Source organism: Sinocyclocheilus anshuiensis, unplaced genomic scaffold (assembly GCF_001515605.1).
Source record: "Sinocyclocheilus anshuiensis isolate Anshui unplaced genomic scaffold, SAMN03320099.WGS_v1.1 scaffold107, whole genome shotgun sequence".
Lineage (NCBI taxonomy): Eukaryota > Metazoa > Chordata > Actinopteri > Cypriniformes > Cyprinidae > Sinocyclocheilus > Sinocyclocheilus anshuiensis.
Window position 1 is genome coordinate 2129236 of NW_015549584.1, and position 17973 is coordinate 2147208.

At 36.0% G+C, this 17973-nt stretch overlaps 2 protein-coding genes across 2 annotated transcripts in view; both read left to right on the forward strand.

The window, feature by feature from the left end:
- The window catches only part of ccdc181 (coiled-coil domain containing 181), a 9630-nt gene extending 4470 nt beyond the window's left edge, over positions 1-5160 (forward strand). Inside the window, exons 5-6 of the mRNA XM_016446243.1 lie at positions 4161-4318; positions 4424-5160. Of these exons, the coding sequence (XP_016301729.1) occupies positions 4161-4318; positions 4424-4595 (330 nt within the window). The 3' untranslated portion in view covers positions 4596-5160. The remainder of the gene's footprint in view (positions 1-4160; positions 4319-4423) is intronic.
- Positions 5161-6003: 843 nt separating this feature from the next.
- Positions 6004-17438, forward strand: LOC107657921 (fibronectin type III and SPRY domain-containing protein 1). The gene is made up of 13 exons (XM_016446244.1): positions 6004-6091; positions 7648-7743; positions 7957-8088; positions 9507-9608; positions 10200-10222; positions 10566-10687; positions 11479-11688; positions 11774-11872; positions 12527-12680; positions 12954-13036; positions 13129-13380; positions 13922-14010; positions 16525-17438. Exons 1-13 carry the CDS (start codon positions 6077-6079, stop codon positions 16633-16635), a joined length of 1488 nt encoding a protein of 495 aa, XP_016301730.1. The 5' UTR covers positions 6004-6076; the 3' UTR covers positions 16636-17438.
- Positions 17439-17973: the final 535 nt, after the last annotated feature.

Below are 17973 nucleotides of genomic sequence, written 5' to 3' on the forward strand. Positions count from 1 at the left end.
CCTGATTCAATTAATCAAGTGTTAATTGCTCCATGTGGCATAATTGAGTTGAACCAGGTGCATATTTACTGTAGGTTTTTGATTAAAAAGCAATTTTCTCAATTGAGCCTCCAGGACTGGAAGGAAAGAAAATGTACCGGTCTAAATGATCTCATAGCAAACCTAGATCCTTGTTTGGGTAATAGAATGGAATTCCATCTGGTAAGTACAACAACAGATATAATGTGAGTCGCCACAGTTCTTTAAAGCACAGGCTATAATCAAAACCTATTGCAAAGAGTTTTAAATTCACTGAATCCCCCCCCAGACAGTTTTACTTCATTTGCACTGAAATACGAGAGTCCATTTGAAACGAAAATACTCATTGAATTCTCAATACATTCTTATTTAAAGACCCCATGAAATCCATGAATCCATGTCCATACTGTATCTATACGCCTCACCATTTTTTGTCCAATCAAATGTACTCTAGTAAGAGACTGTGCCTTCTCAGTGAATTATAAATACCACGTATCTCAAGGTCCAATCACTGTTCATGACCGTGAAGTAAAAGCCTACTGGCTATTCAAAAAAGGACGAGTCCTTCCAAATACACAACTTCCTTCAAACGCAGGAAAGAAAACTGCACTCTCTAACCCATTTTATGGAGCCTTTAACTTCCTATTCAAGCTTTTACCATCTTCTCTAAAGGCTTACTAGTAGATTTGGCAGGAGTGTTGCAATGGCTGAAATGGAAGCAAATGGAAAAACAAACAGAAATGCGAAAGAAAGAGAGCAGAGAGATGGAACACTTACTTTTGAAAGGGGACCCTGATGTCCAGTGGAACAAAACAAGATGGAAAGCATGATGAGAACCATAAAAACCAGTGAACATAAGAACAGGAATGAATAAAATAGAGGCCAACTTGCCATTTTGGGGTTCATCTTATAAAGTGATGAGAAAATCGCCTTGCTGACTCACATTTGGCCAGAATATACTATGTGAATGGCTTGTTAATTCCCAAAATGGCAAAACTGGGTGACCCAAGTAGCTGTTGTAATATGAGTGCAAGCGAGAGAGCAAATGTAGGGACTGTGAAAACATAGGGTGCTGAAGCAAAGATGACATGGTAAGAAAAGTAAGATAAGAATTCATGTCAGCCTGTCTCTGACTTACATCAATGGAGCAATTCACTCCTGCCATGAGCTATTGTACATCCAAAAGAAGAATAAACAAGTCTTGTTTTGTGTTATTTTAGCTTTTTACCCATTTTTGTAAGATTCCCTCCAAAGCTTCTGGGTATTCAAATGGAAATCAAGCTTACTGCCGTATGACTCCTTTTTCGTAACGTTATTACAAAGTGCTTTTGAATCAACTGAATTGGATCAATAAATTGGATTAATAAAGTGACAAGGAATTAGACTTTTTCCGCAATTTAAACTTGTCACTTAATCCCTGTGAGTGCAGAAGGAAATTGAATAATCAAACTAGAACTGTGTTTGTGCTCATCCCACTTTTCTTGCAAACTGACTTTTCTAATCTGCTTTCTAAGTGGAACATTCTGAGCCAACGGCTTCGTGTGACATGCAGTAATTAAACCAGCAGATTTGTAGGAATTTTGAAAACTACATTGTGAAATCTAAATATGGATGATGTTTCATTAATGTGGAGAGCTCCACAACACAGAGTCAAGCACTGAAAACCAACCTCAAATTTCACCTGACTTCACTTTCATATAGCTGTGTACATAAGCCTGTTTCCACCTGAGTGCAAAAAATAAGCTTAAAATAATAAAAAGGTGACATTGTGAAATATAAAGTTGCAATTATGAGTTTAAGTATGAAAAAGTTGCTATTATGACAAAGTCACAATTGTGAGATTGAGATTTAATGCTACAATTATGAAAACTAAGTAATAATTATGAGATATAACATTGCAATTATTGGGGTACAAAGTTTTAATTATGAGATATAAAGCTGCAATTAGAACATTCATAAAGGTGAACTAGAAAGTCTGAATTGTGAGATTCAAAGCCACAATATTGCGTCACAATTGTGAGCTTTAAAGCCAAAATTGAGATTTTTGTTACAATTATGAAAAATGAAAGTCACAATCAATTGTGAGCTGTAAAGAACAATTATGATAAAATCAAAAATTTTGGAAATAAAGTCATTAAAATATTATTAGTATTTTAATTTAAGGCAGAAACAGGCTTACATTCATCGCACACCTAGTGTACATTAGAGCGAAAGTAATAAGTTCTAGTTAAACATGAGAAATGCCATCTGGAAGTATCTTCAAATGATACTGTTGTACAAATGCAAAATATCCCAGCTTCATGAAGATTAGATCTTATTATTGATATTACAATTTCTGAGAGTCTAATCCTGATCTGATTGTAGATATGAGGTTAAAGAGGGTTTCATCATCTACTCTACAGAAGAGTGGCAAATCAACACGGACGACACTTAACAGAGCACACAGCTCTCAGTAGACACGAGACACAGCTGTTGCCTGACACATGCTGGCACCAGCAGAAGAGGCGGACGGACGGGGAGGAGCGCCACATCACTGGGAAGCACTGCTGAGGTGAGAGGCTGCAGTGACATGATGGCCTTCAGGAAATTGTTTAAACACACAGACACACACTTAAATGAACACGCACATCCACATATAAATGCAAAAGCACAGGGAGAGGACAAGCAATGCATCTCCTGGGAGTGAGATCCAGCAGGGTCCAAGGCAGGGATGCATTGTGGGTAGTGAGGTCTGCTGCTGCACTGAGGAGGGGGGGTTGATGGGCAAAGAAAGCACTAGGGTCATATGATAAAGAGACTGAAAGAGAGAGGAAGACAGAAAGAGAGAGGCACTTACGGACAGGTTGGGTTTTAAAGCTCTCAGGGGGGCTGCTCTCTCCTTCACCCTTGCCGTTGATGGCTGATATCTTGACCTCATACGTGGTCTCTGGCTTCAGCCCAACAATGGTGATCAAGTTGAGACCTGGTTTAGACAGATTTAGAGCTCCAATAAAATATCTGACGTAAAAACATGGTATAAGATGATAAAATATGTCTGGTTTTAACAAAGCATATAAGAAACCTTTCAAAAACTGTTAGATATGACATACATATACTAATTTGATTGCCTTATCAAATTGCACATATTATCACAGCACATGATCTTCAGTATAATAGAGAATAGAGATATTTGCCTTAACAGTTAAATAAAAAAATCCAGATTTTAAGGGAAAATGTGCAGAATGGATATAGTGAGAAAAAAGGCATAACCAATAAGCCAAAATATTAAATAAACAAAGAGGTGAGTGGTGAGTGAAACTTTATCAATAATGGGTTTCCAATTCTGAGAAAGTCTGCAGGACTTTTTGTGGGTAGTTCTGATGGGCACAGATTCTGTGTGCTTTCCCAGAAGACCCTGCAAATAATTTTGAGTTTCATATTTGTAGTAAAATGTATTTTAGTTTGATCCAAAAACGATCCTGCAATAATAGTCATCACTCAGAGGTTTTCCCAGAGGTCCCCATGCAGCATCTTACATTTAATTTTTGCATTATATTACAACCATTAGTTTTCATCGTCTAATTGCATTGGACAAGAGTGCTGATATTTCTTTGTGCTGTTCCAGAAACCCTACTTTGGGTTCGTTTGAAACGATTTTCTTTGGCAGAACAAAAGTGAACAAAATAACTGGCCACATTGTTTAAAATGTGAATTATTTGATATTAACTTACACTAGTATTCAAAAGTTTGGGGTTGTGTTTTTGAAAGAAGTCTTTCATGCACACCAAGGCTGCATTTATTTGATAAACAATCAATAGTAACAGTAATATTGTGAAATGTTACTATAATTTAAAATATTTTCATGTATATAAAATATATAAATATAATAAATTATATATATATATAAAATGTAATTAATTCCTGTGATGGCAAAGCTGAATTTTCACCAGCTATTACTCAAGACTTCAATGTCACATGTTTCTTGTTATTATAATAATAATATTTCTTATTATTATCAGTGTTGAAAACATTGTGCCACTAAATAGTTTGTGGAAACCGTGACACATTTTCAGAATTCTTTCATTAATAGAAAGTTCAAAAGAACAGCATTTATTTATTTATTTAAAAAAAAAAAAAATTTTTTAAATGTGTTGTTATGCCAGAGAGACTGTGGTGACCCAGAGGAGGCCTTTAAAAATTGGCTCCAGAAAAAACAGGAACAGCAGTTCATAGACAAGCAGATAGAGGAGATGAAGAGACTGGAAAAGGAGAGCGGCTTTTGCCTGCACAGCCGAGAGGAGAGTGAGAAGGCCTTTAGACAGTGAGTTCAGCACCATATATTGCTCTTCTAAAATCAGGAAACAGAGGGAGAATTGTATTTAAAACCAATGTAAAATCATTTCCCTCTTGCTCTGTTGTACTATAGGTGGCTGAAGCGAAAGCGCACGGAGAAAAGAGCAGAACAGCAGGCAGCTCGAGAGCGCTCGCGCAGACTCATGCTGGAAGAGCGCAGAGCAAGACGCATACATGACCTCCACTGCACTGTCAATGAGATCAAACCCTTCCGATTCAGTGACCCCTATGGATACCGCTACTGATCACTTCATAATATACACACGTGACCATCGTTACAATCAGGATCTGAACTGAAGGTCCTGCAGTTCAGCAATCACTGTGGTTACTGCTTCAAGAGACACCTATTCATCTGTATCTATGGTTACTGTTCTATTGAACTTCTCAAAGTTCTGTTGTCTCATCTCCATGATACAGTGGATGAAAGAACATGTGGTTAGGAACACAATAGGAGATCTCTTTTATTAATTTTCCATTCATCCTTTTTCAGTATACAGAGATCAAACAGGTGCTTGAGTGGATATCCCTGTTCCAACAGCTTTAGGCACTTCAAATAATTGCTACTCCAAGATGATTTAATGGAGTTTTGCGTAACTGCTGAATCACCAGATATTCTCATTTTTTTGTTTAGCTGGCCATCCTGTAGTGTGCTACACAGCTACTGCAGTCTGCAGGAACAATATTAATGCAGCAGTTCAGGCCCAAAGCTACAGATCAATGATCTGTATGTGGGCAGTTGACATAAAATGCTTTGGAAAATGTTTATACTTGATCTAAAACTATTTTAAACAGCATTTCTTTAATCATTATTTTTACATGCATATTTTATGACCTCCTTTTAACTGAGAAACTATATGGAAGATATTTACTTTTAAAATATATTGAATAGTTACAGGATCATGAAAAAATCTAGGAAAGACACAATTGTTTTTAAAATAATGAAAACATTAAAAAATAGATATACACTTTGCCTTATGCATTTATACAGATTAAAACTGAATGTTGATGAAAAGCTTATAGACAGGCATTATAAAGATTTTGGTCCTTGTCTGATGTTCATCATTCTGTTTTTGTTTTTGTTTTTTTTGATATTGTACTTAAGGTAAATGTTTCACATATTTACAGAAATCAAGACATCTAAAAATAAAAATAATTTTGAACATTATCATTAATCCCACAACAATCCCAAAACCCTCAAAATAAAAAAATGAAACAAAAAAGCCTTGAAACAACATTGTATGCACACTACTGATCAAAAGTTTGGTAAAAATACAGTAAAATCAGAAATATGGTGAAATTCTTACAATTTGCGAGAATGCAATTTATTTCTTTGTTGGCAAAGGTGATTTTTTTAGCAGCCATTACTGAAGTCTTCTGAGACTTCTTTCAAAAACATTGTAATTATTTGAAACTTGACATGTAGGCTATATATTATTCAACATATTGAGACAAATATATGTTCAACATATGAGACATACCCATGTTTACTGGCAACAAAGTTCACATTTAAGGTTGCACATTTGTGATGGAGCTATAGCAAATTAGAAAACCACATTACCCAGCATCCTTGTCGTGCGCCTGCGCAGAAGTCACTTTGCTGCTAATGAGTTGTTGAGGGATGCAATGCTCCATAGCAACATCAGTACCAGCGGAGGAGCGCTGTATAGAGGACGACCTGAGATAAATATCCTGAGAATATCTGAAACAGGTGCTGCATGCGGTCAGCATGGACGACCAGAAGGTAAGAAGCGACCGCCGTTACAGAGAAATTACAAACGACGCGCTTCTGATGAAAAAGAGAGGATGCTGCGTGAAAAGAGATACTAAAATAAGAAATACCGTTAGCTTGTAGCTTCACTTGTCACGTCCTCCGCCCATTGTGTTAGTGGATATGTGTCCTTATAAAGGACAAAGTAACAACTTCGCACCGTTGGATATGCACGGTATTTATATGCATGATGTAGTTGATCAACAACAGCCTATAATGTGAATCACCAGAAACCGCCCCGTTCCCGCACCTCTGTAACGCGAAACGAGTATTGTTTTCAAATATTCATTACAGGAAATGCTCTGAAGGGAGGAAATAACATTTTAGTATAGTAATAGATGAATATTCACAAGCCAGAACAAATGTTGGTGCAGGACAACCCCAAACCGGCCTGTATTGTTACAAGCTTCTGGCTTCAGGGAGGCGCCCCGGACATAAAGCCGCTTCTGTGTGGCTCAACATCAGCGACTTAATCCAATGCAAGTGGCCTGGATGAGAGGAGAATGAAACATGACATTTCTGGTCAACCCTGTATGAATTTCAGTAATATTAGCTCCCTCTCCTTCTACCTTGCTTTATTTACAAGTATGCACTTGTCTCCCCACGAAACACTCAAAACTAGACAAGGAAACAATGACGTCGATGGGAAAGTATCATCTTAACAAATTGTGTTTAAGGTGCACTCAGTCATTTATTTTTTTTTGCTAACAAAAATGCATTTATTTTCTGTTGTGAAAATAGCACGTTTGAGAAATATTACAATTATTTTAGTAATATCAGTCTTCTAAATAAATCTGTTTCTTCATGAAGAGGGTTGCTCCCTCATTAGCACAGGCATGTTAAGATCACATGACCAGGCATCATGCAGTTGATCATTTAATAACTCAACAAACATATTTTATATAGTTCTATTATTAGCTCAGAAAACATGTACAGTAAGCATAGTAATAAAGGTTTTACAATTTGTTATATATTAATTATATGTAATATTTTTTAAAGCATAAAATTGTAAAATGTATAATTGCTCATATGTGATGATCTTAAAAAACATGTTCAGTAAGCTCAGTAATAAAAGCTTTAAAATGTTATATTAACTCTATATAATATCAGTTATATTGTTTAAATTAAAGCCACAAAATTGTCAAAATATAATTGCTCATATGTGATCTTTATGTGCAATGAGCTTAAAAAACGTACAGCAAGCAGCATAATAAAAGCTTTAAAACACGTTATATATTCATATAATATTTATACTATATTTATTTTATTTAAATGAAAAACGTGAAATGGTAAAAATATAATAGCTGATATGTGATATTTGTATGCAATGAGCTTGAAAAACATGCACAGTAAGCGGAGTAATAAAAGCTTTAAAAAGTGTTCTGTATAATATTTATAATCTATATATACTCTTTTACTTTTGTCACTTCTACTTCACAAAATGGCAACACAAAGCAATGATACACTTCTAATACAACTATAACAATGAATCTGCTTTGTGTTTTTATGTGATTCATTCACTGTTTCAGGAGTCACTGAGGAAGATTATCACAACGTTGGCTCTAAAGAATGAGGAAATTCAGAATTTCATCTGCTGTCTAAAGCAGAGTCTAGAGAACCTAGAGGTAAACACCACAGCAGGCCTTCTGCTCTTTTTACTCACATAACTGTTTGATGAATGAGGAAATCTTTCTGCCAGCTCTCAGCTGGCCTGCATATGTTGCAAAGCACGGTATTTGTACAGACACATTTCACTAAACCAGCAATTTGCAACAGCAATACAGCTTTAAGCTGGAGGAGACAATGCAACTTTAACTCTACGTTAATGGTGTTTGCAGGCGAATTCAAACCGAGTGCAGGAGGATCTGGAGTCAGAGTTTAGCTCTCTGCATGCCATCCTGGATGAACTGAAAGAGGGCATGGTCACACGCATCAAGCAGGAAAGAGCCAGTCGCACATATGAGCTACAGGTGAGAGCACCATGAGGATCCCGAGCCATAGTACAATTTAACAAATTCTACCGAAACTCATTCAAATGTTTTATATTTTCTAGACAGAATGCTTAGATATATATCAGTAAAAGGCAGAGTGGGATGGCTTTAGAGCTTGTGCATGATTAGATGTGTCATGTTAAGAGAAGGATAATAAGAAATCCTTGAGGATTATAGTGTCTGTGTGTGTGTGTATAATCCAGATTGCATCCTTATATACCTGTACATACAAACAAAGCATCTTACAGCACACATTCCTCACAAGTAAACCTGTCATTACCTCTGTCATTACGCTCTTTGATTATTTACTTCCTTGGAAGAATATAATTTTAAATTTCCTTGTGACTAAAGTGTGTGAGCCTGAGGTCACAATATGAAAATATTTAGGTTCATCATTTTATCCACTCATGCTTTTCCGTCAGTTTGTAGTTTTTATATATTGCATGATATACGATTACCTTTCGGAAACTAGTTGTTTTCCATGATGGTTGTCTGTGTGTGTGTGTGTATAATCCAGATTGCATCCTTATATACCTGTACATACAAACAAAGCATTTTACAGCACACATTCCTCACAAGTAAACCTGTCATTACCTCTGTCATTACGCTCTTTGATTATTTACTTCCTTGGAAGAATATAATTTTAAATTTCCTTGTGACTAAAGTGTGTGAGCCTGAGGTCACAATATGAAAATATTTAGGTTCATCATTTTATCCACTCATGCTTTTCCGTCAGTTTGTAGTTTTTATATATTGCATGATATACGATTACCTTTCGGAAACTAGTTGTTTTCCATGATGGTTAATCTAATTTGTGGCTTACATCTCTTCTCATTGATTGTAATTTGCTTTACTTTTTGTTGTATTTTCCTCAACTATATAATTATATAATATATAATTATACGTATACAATGTATTATATTATAATCATTATTTGGTCACATCTGAAGCCCTGTGATCCAGAAAATAAAAGTGTTTTGTTTGTTTGTTTTTTGCATTTACACTGCTTTTCAAAATGTTAGGGTCTGTAAGACTTTTTAATGCTTTTTAAAAAAAGTCTCTTATGCTCACCAAGGCTGCATTCATTTGATCAAAAATATAGTAGAACAGTAATATTGTAATATATTATTACAATTTAAAATTGTAATTTATTCCTCTGATGGCAAAGCATGATCTTTGAAATCATTCTAATATGTTGATTTGGTGCTTAAGAAACATTTCTTATTATTATCAATGTTGACAACAGTTGTGCTGTTTAATATCACTATAGATGAGTAGAGTTATGTAAGTCCCTGTAGATGAATAGAGTAATGTAAACCTGCCTAAGCATTTAGTAAACTTCAACCAGATTATGTAATTGTCAAATGATATTATGAATGTTGTGATGGTCTTTTCAGAGTCAGCTGAGCGCATGCACCAAAGCCCTAGAGAGCTCAGAGGAGCTGCTGGAATTAGCCAATCAGACGCTCTGCTCATCTGAGAATGACAACTTCACTCAGGTACCGCCCACTTGGAATCTTTACAACACTGTTACAACTAAATGACTCATTTATTTACACTAAAAAGGGCTCCTATAATGCTACTTTGTACAAGATATACTGTAAGTCTCAGGTGTCCCCAGAATGTGTCTGTGATGTTTCACCTCCAGATATCACAATCGAGGCGTTTGAGGTAGCTCAGAAACAGCGCTTACTGATATAGCGAAAATAACTCCCTTTCAAGAGGACTTTACGCACTAAAGGAAGTTGAAAGTGTAAAAAGCATAATAATAGGACCCCTTTAATGACTTTATGGTGTTTCACTTTATGGTGAATGAAATTATATTTGTACAGTTGCTTTTAAGAGACTTGCCCTCAAAATGTACTTAATAATACATAATTATTTGACTGTTTGTTTACAGCCTTTTGGAACTGCTGTTGTTGCTTTCTCTAACAAAGTGGCAAATTGTGTCAGATGCTGCTAGCTTTTCCTGCTAACACGTGCTGGTATGACTGATGTATTGTGTTTTGTTGAGACTCAATGAGACTCAGTTCTCTCGCTCCCTATCTCTCTCTGTCCCTTGTTCTTTTTCTCTCTCCTCTCTGCTGCAGGCGGCCAAAGAGATAAAGGATAGGTACTGTACAGATGTCCATACTTAGATCTTTGATTGAGTTCAATGCAGTGTAGAACATCTTCAAACACTCCTTCCCTGAAAGTTAATTCATTTTATCATTAACTCATTTAATTTTTTTTTAGCAAAATTCTAGTGATTTTTATTAGTGAAATTTGGCTCATTTTCATTTCATCTGACTCCCCAGGTGTGTGCGTGTGTATATGCATGGAGTGGTTTACTGTGCCCTCATTGATGTTTTCCTTCATGACATTCCCATATTCCTGTTCTCAGTCTGTCAGATGAGTTTTATTGTCTTTATTGTAGACGGACTGTAAGTGTTTATTGTGGGTCTGTGTGTCTGCAGTGTGACCATGGCTCCGGCATTTCGCCTGTCTCTGAAAGCAAAGGCCAGTGACAGTATGAATCACATGATGGTGGACTTCACTCAGGAAAGAAATATGCTACAGGCCATCAAATTTCTTCCAGGTCGGTGTAACATCAATAAGGAAATGTCATAAATGGTTTAAGCAAAGCCCAGTTGATCGATTTCTGCCTGCTTTGCATGTAAACGGTTTTATTGGTGTGTAGTGTGTCAACATATCTGATGGTGTAACAGCTTTGATGTCAAAAACAGAAAAATATAATATTTCCAAAATTTCACATAAATGCTGACAGATTTTCTTGTGAACTGTTCAAACTGGTTTCTGTTGTACATGTAAACACACTGTTTTTAACTAAACATTGCAGAAGTAATCCCTGAGGCTGGGTCATAGGATGGTATTAATGATAAAATTAAATCAGATTTAATTTTAAATTAACGAATAAATTAGAAATGATAATAATTGAATTAAAATTAATATAATAATTTATAAACATTATTTATCTTTAATAACTATAATAATTTCAGAATTCCCATATATAACCATGGCACAATTTTAAGAAAATCTGACAATAAACAAAAAACAAACGTGTCACGAGTGTACTTCCAGTGTAGGCTGATAATATTGTGACCGAATTAGTTTACATTTTTATGACTTAATTTCCTCTCTTTTACTGGTTCAAATTAAAGAAGTTATAAGAAGTTATAACAATATAAAAAAAAAATATATATATATATATATAAATGAATGAACATTATTTAAATTTTGAATGACAAGAATTTCAGAATTTCCATGTCTCATGTTTCGGATTATTGGGACTCATGAAAATTTTAGGCTTTGGCTGGTATCTGAACAAAGGTCTTCGGTATCAGATATCTCTGTTCCTCTCACCTTTAGTGCCTGCCACACCAGAAATCCACGTGGCTGAATGCCAGGTGTTTGATAACACAGTCACAGTGGTGTGGACCTTACCTGAACCCGACTCCAAAATCGACCACTACATCCTGGAATATCGGAGAACCAATCATGACGGTCCTCCTCGGGCTCGAGAAGACTACCCCTGGATGGTGGTGGAAGGGATAAAAGAGACTGAGTTCACACTCACGAGTACGTGCTGATGTTTGGTTTGCTTCTGATCTTTTCTTGAGTAGTTTTAGATAAAGTTATGACCATGATGTCATTTGTTTTTCAGGCCTTCGTTTTGACACGCGTTACATGACCTTTAGAGTGAAGGCATGCAATAAAGCGGTGGCGGGTGAATTCTCAGAGCCGGTTACTCTAGAAACACATGGTAAATTGCACTTACACACACACACACACACACACAGAGGGTAATGAGGCATGAAGTTTATTCTCTGCACAGAGAAGAGTCTAACAAAAGTTACAAAGCACTATTGAGGGTAATGAGGCATGAAGTTTCTTCTCTGCACAGAGAAGAGTCTAACAAAAGTTACAAAGCACTATTACTACTAAACTGTCTGTTAAAGCCTGATTTAGAGACCACTGCTGTAGTATGTCTGCCCTTTTGTGAAATAAATTTTAGGGCTGTCAATTTAATGTTAATCTATGTTAATTAACGTTAATTTAGTGCAATTAATTCTAAAATAACAGTAATAATATAGATTGAATATTATACCTATTCAATGCATAATTTTTTTTGAACTGTCTATATTTAGATGTGATTAATTGTGATTTAATTTGATTAATTGGCCTATCATGCAATTTCAATTTTAAAAATTATGGAAATATATAGGGCTGCACAATTAATTAGAATAAAGTGAAAATGCAATACACAATTACCAAATCGCAAAAGGCTGTCTTTTAATATATATATTTTTTTACCTCATGCAGCCCTAGGAGATTATTTGGGAAGTGTTGAAAACATGGAAAACAAAAAAATTAACTTAACCTCTTACTTTTAAATCTCCCTCTCATTTGCTTCCAGCATTTGTCTTTAAACTGGACGCAGGTTCAGCCCATCAGAACCTGAAGGTGGAGGATCTCAGTGTGGAATGGGACAGCAGCGGTGGGAAGGTAGCTGTCCAGGACATCCGTAAGGAGAAGAACAGGACCAGCTCTCCTATACATTCTCCTGCCAGGTCAGAGTCACACCTACTATTTTAAGACAAAGTGCTGTACACTGACATGGTTGCCACTACACAGCTGTTTCTATTAAACAAATTTGTTGATTGCTTCTCATAGCTGGCTATAATAGACAGAAAGCAGACCGCCAGCATGGCCTATTTACACGTGCTGTCATTGGCTAAAACATTTGTATGCCAAAAGCAGCCTTTTGCTGAAATGTTTACCCAGCCTTAAAGCCTGATAAATTGCTCTGCCTGTCCCATCTTATATATTTTTTCCTCCCTCAGGACAGCCATGATGTCCCCCAAAAGAGCTCCATCTGCTAGAGTGGGCCGAGACCGCTTCACAGCAGAGTCCTACACTGTCTTAGGTGAGTCAAAACAAACATATTGCAATCAGCTACAAAACACTGAAGAACCATCAACTTATTCAAAAACTCCCCAAATTCTCTCCAATGTCCAGGAGACACCATGATCGATGCAGGGCAGTATTACTGGGAGGTACGGTTTGATAAGGAGAGCAAGTCGTTTGCAGCAGGAGTCGCTTTGCGGTCTCTAGGCCGCTTTGATCAGCTGGGGAAGAGTAACGCTTCCTGGTGCATCCACCTTAACAACTGGCTTCAGCAGAGCCTCACAGCCAAGCACAATAATAAAGCCAGAACACTGGACTGCCCCTTTCCCGACCGCATCGGCATTTACTGCAACTACGAAGAAGGTGAGTTAAGCTATAAATATGACAAAATGAGTAAAATAGTGCCACAGTTAATGCTGAAGCTAACTTGTTAGCTATGGTAAAAGCAAATGGATGATGTTGCCTGTGTGAGAACCGGCTGTTTGCAGCAGTCACAGATTGTATATTTAATATAGTGGTTGACAGATATATTGCTAAGTGCAGTATTTGGCTTTTTTTATTTTTGGCATTGGCTGAGTTGTTTTTCTGTTTGTGTCAGACGTTGGACTTTTATTTTGACAATGTCAGGACTTTTGTGCGAACAAATAGTCACTATTTTTCTTTATTTGTAAAAAAAGATTTAAATCTGATTATAGAATCAATTAGTTGCTCTATAGAGTATAAATGTGTTTATTTTACAATTTTTTATTCTCACTTTTTTTTTTAATTTAGTGAATGATATGTAAAATAAGCATAAATTTAATTGCAGCATGTGCCATTTGTATCTTTAAATTAAATTAAGTAGAATGATATTTTATATCTTTACATACAATATGTAACACTTGTTTTTCCTCTCCCTTTTCAGGCACATTGTCTTTTTACAACTCCAGAACCAAAACTCTCCTTCATACATTCAGAACCAAGTTCCAGCAGCCTGTTATACCAGCCTTTATGGTAAGATATAATACAGCTCACTTTATATTTAACAATTAAATCACACATAAATTAGGGATATTTTGAACATGCTAGATGGCTATAATTTTCTACAGAGACATCTTACGAGTCCTTTGCGTAAGATGCATTCTTTCATTCAAAAGCATCTAGATGATAGCACAATTGAATAGAACAGAATGCAGGTCTATTTTTAACTCGAGTTGACACCATCATAAAAATGCACGGTCATGGAACAAGATGCTGCCAAAAAAAAAAAACGCAAGTCACAACATGTTTGTCTGGATATGTGTAAGTACAATATGTGTGTAAGAGCGGTGCTTCAAATGCAGCACAACTTCTAACTTATTAAAAAAAAAAAAAAAAATGTACAAGAAAAGTCTACATTTATTCATTTACTTACACAGTACAAAGTTTCAAGCATAAACTAGACTAACATTTTATTATTTATTATTTATTTATTATATATAGTTATTTTTTTGCAACCATAAAATAACGTTCCCAGAACGTTGCAGGGTGGTTATTTTTAAATAACCTAAAAATAACTATACAGAACGTTCCCTTATGGTTATTCTCGGGTTATTTTTTATAACCCTGTAAAACTATCTTTCCAATGAAAATGTCGCAGATGTTAATGTGTAATACAGAGCCCTGAAATTCGTTTAATGCAGCATTTATTACAATATTAAAATACAGAATTAGATCAATCAAAACGCGATTTAAATTATAATATTAAGCCAGGGTTAAGCTATAAGAAATCATAAATTCGTGGGTTTGTTTTATCACTTATCGCTTTCACAGAGAGCCGCACGCTCGCAGAATTTAAAAATTAACGGTCATTTTTCGTTTTACTGGCTGATTGCCTCGCTCGTTTATCGATCTCTTTATTGAATGATTACTTAAAATTAATATATTTATGAGAGTAAATATGATTCCGGAGGGATTTAAAATGCCTAACTGAAGAGAACATGATGTTAAGCGAGAGGTTTTTGTTTACGGATCAAAAGAAGGTCCCGCTGCACAAACTGTACACTTCAGTGGTAAGAAATGAATGTACTGATATCCTACTTTAAGCCAAGTAATTTTTTATTCTTTTATATTTATATATATATATCTGTGAATAAATGTCATATTTTATGAACCATACATTGTGTTGAAGTCATTTTTATTTGGTGCTGAAGAAATGTAAAATCTAAGTACTCAGTAATCTTACATATTAATGGACAGATTGAATCTTATTTAATCTTACATATGATGGTTGATGTGCTCAGATTATTACTTAAACAATAGATAAAAACAAGATGTGGTTTTTATAATAGTGATTAGGCGTCCAGACAGATAATTTCCATGCTACTGTACTGGGTCACGAGTGTGCTGGATGATTACTGACGTACAGCGGGGTGATCATATCGGAGTAAAGAGGTTAGGGGAAAGTTATAATAACGTTCTGGTAACCAAAAACTAACGTTATGGGAATGTTAGATTAACGTTAGGGGAACGTTAGAATAACGTTAGAATATGGCATATTAGCAAAATGGCAGCAGCTGCGTTTGTATGAAACGAGAGCGAGTTCGCGATACCAGGATGACATAATTAAATAATTGTACACCATTTTGAATCGAGTTGTAATATTTTATTAGCTAAACAAACGCAAAGCTTCCACTAAGAAAAAATAGTTCAAGCAAGAGTACAGCACCGACTGCTGTTACCCGAATGAGCCCATGTTATTAGCTTTTACCGGTTGTTATCGAGGGATAGCATACCTCGGAATGTCGCGACCAATCAGAATCAAGTATTCCACAGAGCCGTGTAATAATGCTTTCTATCTTTTTTTCCCCTGTAGCGCTTCAGTGTGCCATGGGATTGCTTTATTTATGATAAATATATGACATTTATGATGTCATGAAGTGCCATGCGCGAAAAAAACTTTCCGAAACTTATACGAGCCCAGAAGGAGTGTATTTGGAACAGAAATACTCCATCATACGTCCAAATTGTTTTTTGAAACTTTGGCCATGTTTAGCATGAGAATCCAACTCTTTAACAGTGTAAATAACTCTGAATGCATGAAACAGCATTGTACCCCCCCTTAACGTTCCACCTGGAAACAAAAAAAAACTTTCCGAAACTTATACGAGCCCAGAAGGAGTGTATTTGGCACAGAAATACGCCATCATACGTCCAAATTGTTTTTTGAAACTTTGGCCATGTTTAGCATGAGATTCCAACTCTTTAACAGTGTAAATAACTCAGAATGTATGAAACAGCATTAGACCCCCCTCCCCCTCCCTTAAAGCGTTTACTTGTCTTGAAAAAGGCAGTTGTTGAGAAGTAGCTAAATGGGACACTATAGAGGTTGCAGTGGACATTAAATGTCATCACACCAAACAGAAAAACTCAACAACTCGCTAGTGCACCTTTAGTGCACTCAAAAACTATTCTAACTAAAACTTTCAGATAAAATGTTTTTTAAATAAAGATGGCGGTGACATTGAGATTCTCTTTTGACCCCTGTAGGTGTGGAATGGGAGTTTCTCAGTGCAGATGGGCCTCCAGGTACCCAGCATTGTGCTGAGCGGTCAGAAGCGAAACAGTAATACAAGCAGCTCTAATGCCAGCCTTACTTAAATCAAACTTCACTCTAGAACTGCTACACGTACGCACAGGTTTGGAGAACACCTGGCAACCCTTACACAAGCCTGGAGGCTCTTCCTATCATCAGTATGTCTTGCCAGCCCAAGGGGAGAGCTGCTCTAGATTCCTTTCCTCATTCCTTTTAGCTCACTGATCCGGATCCTGTGCCTTTCAGTGTCCTGAATTCAGACATGATGGGGTATTACTCTATTTCAACATGCAAAGAGCTTTAATAGCCTTGAGTTCATGTGTATATCACTAGGGCCAAAAGTTGTGTTTTTTTTTAGCATTTGTTCATTCGAATCACAGTATTTGAGCCACATTTGAACAGTTATTTCAATGCAACAGCAGCATGTTGGTGTTATTGTTTGAAATCTCAGACGAAACTGTATTATATTTACACACTGAATGTCTTTAATTATATGTCTCAAATTCTGCTACAGTAGCTGCTTCCGTATACTTTTTAAACTTGCAGTTAGTATCAGAGTAGCACAATAATCTTAAGCTAAATCATAGAAGTCAAATGCCTTTTATAGAATGTATTAATTCAGCAGTTCCAGTATCTGAGGAGGATGGAGGCAGGTTTAACAAACCATTTGGTTGTGCACGATCAATGATGTGTGTGTGTGTCCATGATCTGTCACCCAGAAAGGTACTTTTCAGTGTTCTTGATGCAAATATTTACCAAACTTGACTTTTTTGTATGCCTGCTGCAATTACATATTACAGATGACAGAAGACAGCCATTTTTCTGCCACATTGCTGTTCTCTGAAAGGGATAGTTCACCCAAAAATGAAAATTCTGTCGTCTTATCTGTTTTTCCAAAACTGTATGACTGTTTAGCTGGAATGCAAAATACATTTGAATAATGCTGGAGCTTTCATGTTTAATAAAGGACATAAAAGCATGTGAATTGTCATAAAAGTACTCCCTATATTCCAAAGTTTCTAAAGTCATTTGGTAGTTTTGGGTAAGAAACTGCAATTTAAGTCAATAGTAGTTAATAATCTTCCTTTTCAGTCAACTGTTTTTCAGTGAAACATTTGAACTCGGAACCAAATCAATCTGATTCATGGCTGAATTGGATTGATTGATTAATTGAAAAGAGTTGACTCAAAAGAATGATTCATTCATAAATCAAACATTGCTACTACTTACATTAAGAGAGCAAGAAAGAGAAAAATACAATTCAGACTGTTTATCGCACAAAACAATCAAATACCTTCAAAAGATATAGCAGACCAGATGGACTGTTTTTATGCTGCTTTTGAATTCGTTTTAAAGCTTGAAAGCTCCGCATGCTACTTGCATTGGAAAAGAAAGTCATACAG

What these genes read in the sequence shown, in the direction of transcription:
- LOC107657921 (XM_016446244.1), top strand. An exon ending in GCCAAAGAGATAAAGGATAG is followed by an intron (nt 10,223 to 10,565) that starts GTACTGTACAGA and finishes GTGTGTCTGCAG; the next exon opens with TGTGACCATGGCTCCGGCAT. An exon ending in GGTTACTCTAGAAACACATG is followed by an intron (nt 11,873 to 12,526) that starts GTAAATTGCACT and finishes ATTTGCTTCCAG; the next exon opens with CATTTGTCTTTAAACTGGAC.